The sequence below is a fragment of the Peromyscus leucopus genome, chromosome 6 (genome assembly GCF_004664715.2).
Source record: "Peromyscus leucopus breed LL Stock chromosome 6, UCI_PerLeu_2.1, whole genome shotgun sequence".
Taxonomy (NCBI): domain Eukaryota; kingdom Metazoa; phylum Chordata; class Mammalia; order Rodentia; family Cricetidae; genus Peromyscus; species Peromyscus leucopus.
In genome coordinates, this window is record NC_051068.1 from 63,945,919 (window position 1) to 63,954,784 (window position 8,866).

At 41.1% G+C, this 8,866-nt stretch overlaps 1 protein-coding gene across 1 annotated transcript; it reads left to right on the forward strand.

Annotated features, from left to right (window-relative positions):
• Positions 1-6,476: 6,476 nt before the first annotated feature.
• Positions 6,477-7,801, forward strand: LOC119088277 (small proline-rich protein 2H-like). The gene is made up of 2 exons (XM_037207336.1): positions 6,477-6,506; positions 7,163-7,801. Exon 2 carries the CDS (start codon positions 7,182-7,184, stop codon positions 7,479-7,481), a length of 300 nt encoding a protein of 99 aa, XP_037063231.1. The 5' UTR covers positions 6,477-6,506; positions 7,163-7,181; the 3' UTR covers positions 7,482-7,801.
• Positions 7,802-8,866: the final 1,065 nt, after the last annotated feature.

Genomic DNA, 8,866 nt, shown 5'->3' on the forward strand with positions numbered 1-8,866 from the left:
ATATTTTCCCCTTCTAAATTTGTAACATCAATACCAACCTTGAATTTAAGAGTGTATATATTTTTCTTAGCATGATGATATGGAGTTTCATTTAGTTGCCTGAAGTGGGCACGATATCATTATTCTTTATGACCGATTATTATTCCAGTACACATAGGTGCCACATTTCCTTAACCCATTTATTCACTGGTAGCAGATAGATAAATTACTTAATTTGCATATTAGGAGTAGTTGTGAACTCTGCATGGATCTGCAGGCATCTCTGTTTTATACTGTATTTGACTTCTTCTCATATGAACCCAAGTGATGCTTCTGAATCATATGACAGTTTTGCTTTAGTGTTATTTATTTGGAGGAAACCCCACACTGATTTCCATACGTGATGGGTTAATTCACTGTCTCACAGTGTGACAGTGTGTGTTGTTTTTCCTCCACTCCTCTGCCAGGAATTGAATTGTTGTTATTATTTTGATGATACTCATTCTTACACAGGTAGAATGGTCTTCTGGTGTAGGTTTTCTCTCCAGTTCTCTAATGGCTACAGATGTTGAACATTTTCTTGTTACTGTTACTTGTGGAAACTCCTAAGTCTGCCAAAGTCTTGCCTTTGGTCATAATTGAACTAATGCATGCCATTTAATGGGCACGTTCAAGGCACCCAATTAGTACCAAGTAAGTGACAGGACTGGAAGCTGCTGATCCACATCATTCCCACTACACTTACTACCATCTCCACTTCCATCTGCAACATCCCCATCATCATCACCAATACTAGAAACACTATCACAGCTACTAAAAGCTATGACACCAGCCAGCACTGCCTCCCTGCACTATCATTCTCACCCTCATTACTGTTACCACCTAAGAGCACGGTATCCAGGCCATCACCGTTCCATGACCATTATCTCCAAGCACCAAGAACATCATCAAAAAACCAAATGAAATATTGTCAAATGTGCAAATATGTGGGAACATGATTCCATCAAAGGAATGTGAGGCCTGCATCAGATCTTATGTTGCTTGTTATTGATTTTTTTCATGTGACAGTGTAGAATCTTGATTTTTTTCTTAATGGCACAGATTATATCACAGTAAAATATTAATTTAAATGAATAACTTGTAAATTATTAGACCCTCATATTCAGGCCTTTAATTGATTCATATAATACCTTAGAAGTCAGGAAAAAAACATGCAGCTTTAACTCAGGGTCAACTACGCTGAAAATAAATTAAAATTAAGAGAATCAAATGTTTAACTCAATGATATAGGATAGCTAGGAAGGACCATTGTGTGTGTATAACATCTGTGCACACATTGTTCCATGTCTCTGTCTTTAAGGTTCACACTTGGAGAAAGTGTGCTGTTCTTCCTGTTCATCTGTCGCTGCTCTTCATGGAGCTTCTCTGGAAGAAACTGCTCATCTTTGTGTCTCAACCTGGAAAGAGATTCAGCTGCTGTCAGAATTAGTACCCTCTATTTCAAAAGTAATGTAACTAGCATATATCATCATAAAAAGTGAAGGATGTCATCATGATGTATGTTACTTGTGTATGCTGTATCAATAGTTCAAACATTTAATGGTCTGGTTGTGTGAAGAAAGCAGTTTCTACCTGTAGTTCTTACAATCTTTCTGCCAACTCCTCTGTGAGGGTAATGCTATGAAAACACTATTTTCTTACTCTTAGCACCATCTATCAGTTACAGCTCTCTTTGTTAATAATCTACTGCAAAGAAAAGCTGCCTAGATGATGAATGAGAAATATATTGATATTTGTATGACAATAAATTATGATGAATTGCTGTGTTGCTTTGTCCATTTAGCAGAATAATAGTACTAATTGGATTATGCCCCAGGGCCTATGCTTATCTATAGATTGTCCCCTTTATCTGAGCTAGATATGCACTTTGTCCTGTAGACAAACAGAAAGTGGTTGGTTGCTCCCATACATTTGTGCCACTGTCATACCAGTGGTCCTATCTTGTCAAGGCAGTCATTGTTGTAGCTTGTAGTGTTCAGAACTGGGTGAGGATGGTGAGTACATATCCTCTTTTGCAGTGTACATAGCGCCTTCCAATATCATGAGGGCTGGCCAGGTGAGTATCTCCTAGATTTCTCCATGTTCTCTGACATAAGCATTGATTTCTACAGAAATAGGATCTTACCTTAAAGTTCTGGAGGGTAGCCCAGTTACAGGCAATCGTCTGTAAGGTAGTGGAGTTTGTCTATGGGACCCCACCTGTTAGTAACAAAAAAAAAGTAAGCTGCTACTGCTACTGAGGTGTGCATTTATGAATATGAGGTACCTATGTGTAGTATTGCACTCCCTCCCATTGTAAGGTAACTGCATTAAATCATTATATTCATATATATATGTATGTATATATATGTAAGTTTTTAGAGTAGTAGATTTCCACATGGCTTTTTCAAAGATCTTTAACATTAATCATCGCTCTTTACATGACCTGATCTACCCTGCCCTCTGATGTCCCATGACAATGTAAGTCTTCCCTTTGCATTGCTTCCCTTTAACCCTTTCCACCCTTCTGAGTAGGCTATAATTAGAAGAAGAACCTCATGTTAACTGACTCTGTATTTTACTGGCATCCCATCTCTGTAGCCAATTTTGCAATTTGGCATGGTTGAAGTCAGACATTGCCTAAGATCATTATTTAGGTGTGATATGCAAATATGGAGAATACTAAGTCTCCTAATCACCTGACTCCATGGTATGTGCACTAACCTTTATGAGCCATCCACTGGTGGTACATTTCGTGGTACCTGGCCTCAGGTGTAGAACTGATGACTCTTTCCCTTCAGAGGCATGGACAATGGCATTCTCTGCCAAACCCTTCCTTACTGTCAGAAGCATTGACAGTCACAGGAAGCTGACATGCTTCACTGAGGTTGATTCAGTACCTGTGTGCTTCTCAGAGCAGAGCTGGAGCTAGTAATGGCTTTGCTTCACTTTCCTCATTCTATTCTTCCATCTCTAATTATAAAGCAACTTAAAGGAACAAAGAGAATGTTTTTTATCTTTTTTGAACTCTTTTGTTCTCCCTCTTTGAGGGTTCTATAATTTTTACTTCTTGGTTCTCTTTTATACTATAGTCAACTTTCTGGGACATAGGAGACCATTCGGCGAGAGAGAGAGAGAGAGAGAGAGAGAGAGAGAGAGAGAGAGAGAGAGAGAGAGAGAGAAGGGATTATATGAGCAAGAGATATTGAGACCATGATTGGAAAAAGCACAGGGACAAATAGCCAAACTAGTGGAAACACATGAACTATGAACCAATAGCTGAGGAGCCCTTATGGAATGGATCAGGCCCTCTGGATTAGTGAGACAGTTGATTAGCTTGAACTATTTAGGAGGCCCCAGGCAGTGGGACCAGGACCTGTCCTTGGTGCATGAGCTGGCTGTTTAGAACCTGGGGCCTATGCAGGGACACTTTGCTCAGCCTGGGTGAAGGGAGGAAGGGACTGGACCTGCCTCAACTGAATCTACCAGGCTGAGCTGAATCCTCAGGGGAGTCCTTGCCCTGGAGGAGGTGGGAATGGGGGGAGGATTGGAGGGAGGGTGGGGGTGGATGGGAGGAGAGAGGACAGGGGAATCCATGGCTGATATGTAAAATTCAATTACTTATAAAATTAAAAAAGTGATAACACTGGCAGCAGTTACTGTCACCTCTGAGAGAGCTCAGTGTTTCACAACTTTAACTTCAGACTGCCTTTCTTGAAGATGATGTTTTCTGCAAGTACCATCATTCTGTCCTTTGTAAGAAAGATGTTTACTCACAGAAAATGTGATGAAAAAGGATGGTGACATGTAAGGGAAGTCAGGAAGTTTTGAGCAGGAGTTTTGATTGAGGAATAGTTCTGATATTTCAATACCTTGAGAGTCTTTGCCTGTGGGGAATTACCTCTTGTGAAAATTGTCACAGAGTGGATTTCAGATCCTGAGATTTCAGCACAATTTCTTACCAACAGCAGCAGTGCAAGCAACCCTGCCAGCCTCATCCTGTGTGCCCACCCATAAAGTGCACAGAGCCCTTTCCACACTCAAAGTCCCCTGAGCCTTCTATTCCTACAAAGTGTGCAGAGCCTTGGCTCCCTCAAATTGTTCAAATGTCAATCAAGAATTTTAAAACACCCATTTTTTTCATTCTGTCAGTTATTATGCAGCAATGATCATTAATACACATACAAAAATTGGGACATGATACATGTAGCTATGTGGCAGATAAAAATATAAGACTGATGCTCTGCATATGTGTGTGTGTGTGTGTGTGTGTGTGTGTGCGTGTGTACAAGTGTAAAAATGAGCACGTGTGTATATGAAGGATTCAGAACACTGTGTTTTGAAAGTTCTCGTAGAAACTCCATTTGGTGTGTTCCACACCCAGAGGTTGTCTCCAGAGCTCTTCCTACAAGAGAAGAGAAGTGTAAGATATTGTGAGTCTTCATATTAACTACCTAAGCAAAAACATGCTTAGGGAAGGTGCAATTTTAGTTCCTCTACTGTCATGATAAACAGTGTTATGGTTACCATTAGAGGGGAATCTAAATATATACCTCTAGTATTTTGTTTGAGATGGCAATTCTGAAGAGGGTCAGTATAAGGCCCAAGCCCATCACCCTCCCCCATGAACAGCTTATTCAGTTTCCTATGTTGACAGATATAAATTGAACCTAGGAAGGAGAGATAACCTGTCCCTCTGAACAGAGTTATCAAAGATGAAGCTGAAACCACTGCTGAAATCACAGTAACACTTTCATTCATTCATTTATTTATTCATTTATGTATGTATGTATTTATTTATTTTCCTTTTATTTTATTTTATAATTTAATTTAATTGTACATATCAGCCATGGATTCCCTTGTTCTCCCCCCTCCCGCTCCTCCTCCCCTTCCCCAGAGCCCACCCCCATTCCCATCTCCTCCAGGGCAAAGCCTCCACTGGGGATTGAGTTCAACCTGGTAGATTCAGTCCAGGAAGGTCCAGTCCCCTCCTCCCAGGCTGAGTGAAGTGTCTTTGCATAAGCTCCAGGTTCTAAACAGCTAGCTCATGCACTGAGTACAGGACCCGGTCCCACTGCCTGGATGCCTCCCAAACAGATCAAGCTAACCAACGGTCTCACTTATCCAGAGGGCCTGATCCAGTTGGGAGCTCCTCAGCTATTGGTTCATAGTTCATGTGTTTCTATTCGTTTGGCTATTTGTCCCTGTGATTTTTCCAATCTTGGCCTCAACAATTCTCACTCATACAAACCCTCCTCTTTCTTGCCAATTGGACTCCTGGAACTCCACTTGGGGCCTGGCCGTGGATCTCTGCAGAGAAATGGATGAGATCTACATGAACAACCTGGATGTGAGTGGGGGTAATTGCTGTGGGATGGTCTGTATGTCAAATTGCTCTGATTGGTCATTAAATAAAACACTGTTTGGCCAGTGGCCAGGCAGGAGGAAGTATAGGCGAGACAAGGAGGAGAGAATTCTGGGAAGGGGAAGGCTGAGGAGAGAGACACTGCCAGCTGCCACCATGACCAGCAGCATGTGAAGACACCGGTAAGCCACCAGCCACGTGGCAATGTATAGATTTATGGAAATGGATTAATTTAAGCTATAAGAACAGTTAGCAAAAAGCCTGCCACAGCCATACAGTTTGTATGCAATATAAGTCTCTGTGTTTACTTGGTTGGGTCTGAGCAGCTGTGGGACTGGTGGGTGACAAAGATTTGTCCTGACTGTGGGCAAGGTAGGAAAACTCTAGCAACAGGTAATGAAGGGCAAGGGTCGAGGGAAAGAGAGCTTAGGGAAGTGGAAGGTCCCAGCTGGATCAAGAACAGAGAGGGAGAACAAGGAATAAGAGACCATGATAAATGAAGACCACATGAGAATAGGAAGGAGCAGAGTGCTAGAGAGGTCCACAGAAATCCACAAAGTTACCTCCACAATAGACTACTGGCAATGGTTGAGAGAAAGCCTGAAATGACCCTACTCTGGTGATAGGATGGCCAAACACCCTAATTGTTGTGCTAGAAACCCCATCTAATGACTGAGGGAACGCTTCTTTCAGCACACAGGCACATTATACCTTGGAAACAGGAATATAAATGGGCCAATGCACAAAAGAACATCAATGAGCTGCATCAGACCAAACAGGAAAGAAGAGAGTTGTAACAGAGAAAAGATATATTGTTATCAATTATTAAAGACAACTCAAACAACTAGGGAGGTCTTGTTGAAACTGAAAAGACAGGAGGGCCCTTTGAGTCACAGAACTTTACAGAGATGATGTCCTGGAAAAAGGATATTTCCTACTTGGTAGAGTCCCAGTCCAGCCAGTCATGCATGGATTTTGCATTTTGGTTGGGAAATTCTTGGACCTGCCCACTATCAGTCATCTGTACTTCCACTGGGCTGGGCAACCAGTCCTATAAAAAGGACCTTTGCTGCATGACTGCAGACTCCTGGTACTCAAGTCCTGAATTACTTTGGAGAACCTGGTGAGTGTCATTTGTTGAGTTAGTCTGTCTTTATGTCTTCTTATGTACTGTAGTCAGTTTTGAGGGAGTAAGTGTGATGAGTCCCATTGTGATTATGGGATAACAGGTGTCTACCTAGCAACCAGAAATTTAGCAGTGGATACTCTAGTCCACTGTGATAGGTGGTCTTCCTTTTATTTGGTAGTTGATTGAACAGCGCATTTTTCTCTTTCATATGCATCTTTTGGTGTCATTTTCATAGCCCTATACCTCATCAGGTATTAGAACTTAGGATTTTCCTGAGCTATCCTCAACTCTGCAACTCCAGACAACCTGCTAGGATGTCACAAGTGACAAGAGAGACAGGAATTGGTTCTACAATTGTTCAAGATTCTAGAGCTTGAGACTGCCTGTCTTGAAGATGTTTCTGTGTGAAAAGAGCCTTATTTGTTTCATTGGAACAAAATATGTTCTTCTGGCAATAAGGCCTAAAACAAAGGTGACTTCCCAAGGCTACTACCACAGATTGCTGACAGCATTGGGTAATGCCATGATGTCCTAAAACTGGAGTTGGGGAATATGTGCATGCATGGAGAGAGAAATGCTTCTGATGTTCCATGTCTCCATCAGTCTTCTCTGTGTGGATCACCCCTGAACTCTCACGTAATGTCTTTCAGATCCTGAGACCTCAGCACAATGTCTTACCAACAGCAGCAGTGCAAGCAGCCCTGCCAGCCTCCTCCTGTGTGCCCACCCCCTAAGTGCCCAGAGCCTTGTCCTCCCCCTAAGTGCCCAGAGTCTTGTCCTCCTCCACAGTACCCAGAACCTTGTCCTCCTCCACAGTGCCCAGAACTTTGTCCTCCTCCACAGTGCCCTGAGCCTTGTTCTCCCCCAAAGTGCCCAGAGCCATGCCTCCCTCAGCCATGCCAGCAGAAATGTCCTCCTGTGCAACACCTTCCACCCTGCCAGCAAAAGTGCCCACCCAAGAGCAAGTGACTGCTTCCACAGTCACCATGACCAGGAGAAGAGAAGGGAATCCATCTCAACCTCTTTCATAGCAACAGCTCTATCTTCCATTCAAAGTTCATCATGGATGCGAAAGAATCTTATCTACCCTTCACCTTCTTTGTGCCTGCTAATAACTCTAAAATGGAGGACATTTCCATCAGGCTGTTTTCCTGTTGTTCAAGGGGCTGCTGAGAATGGTCCTTCCTCCGTGGTTCAGTATCTCAGTGTTCAGAGAGAAGACAGTAGATGTACCTTCAGTGCTCTCAGAGTATGATTTCCAAATCTCTCTGTCACTTTAGTAGAATAATTGTCACTGTTATTTCATTTCCTAAATAAATTATTATCTCAGCGATGGTATTCATGTATTCTTGCTTCTGAAACATGTCAATCTGTAGCATTTGTGTTTTGACTGAATTTTGCATCATAACAATGATTACTTAGTGTTTGATTGCTTGAGGATCATATTATTTCCTTCTACATATCTACAATCTCCTTTTAGCAATGCTAACCTAAGAAGATAATGTATTCTTCAGTTATGCATGTACTTATTGGATCATATTTTTTACCTACACCCCACATATTTTATTCTCCCTTGTCCCCTTACCCTGTCCTAATAGTTGCATATGTACATTAACACATCCTTATTAATTTATTCTGATTTTATATTTAAAACAACATACCTATCTTGTCTTTTAGAATGTTCTTATCTTTCTTAACAAGATGATACACAGTTATATCAGTTGCATAAATAGGACATTATATCCTTGTTCATTATGACTAAATATTACTCTGGTATGTATATGTCATATTTTTTTAATCCAGTCATCTATTGATGAGCACCTATCCTTGTTATTTAGCTTGCATATTATGAGTTGTGGTATAACAAAGATGGACATACAGATATCTCTTAGGTATGTTCTATGTGACCTTTGTTTATACAAATCCAGTGTTTTCACTCAATCTTATGTTTGTTCTACTTTTATTGTTGTTTGTTAGGAGAAAACTCCATATTGACTTTCATACTGGACTGATTAATCTACTCTCTCAAGGACAGTGTATTTGAGGTTCTTTCCCCCTCTATATCCTTGATAGGGATTGCTATTATTTTGATGGTATTCATTTGTACCTTGGAGCAGTGGGATTCAACTATCTTGGCTTGAATTTTTCTGAAAATAGGGATGCTGGCTATGTTTTATCCTTTATGTTAGACATTGAAACTCTCACATATATTAATGATTTATTTTTGCCAACAATGGAATAAATCCATGTCATTTTATTGACACAGTGCCAGACAACAATTTAGAACTAAATAAGTGGCAGTGCATGGGAGCTACTGATAATCTTCATTTCTCTCTCCCTAACTATCATGACCA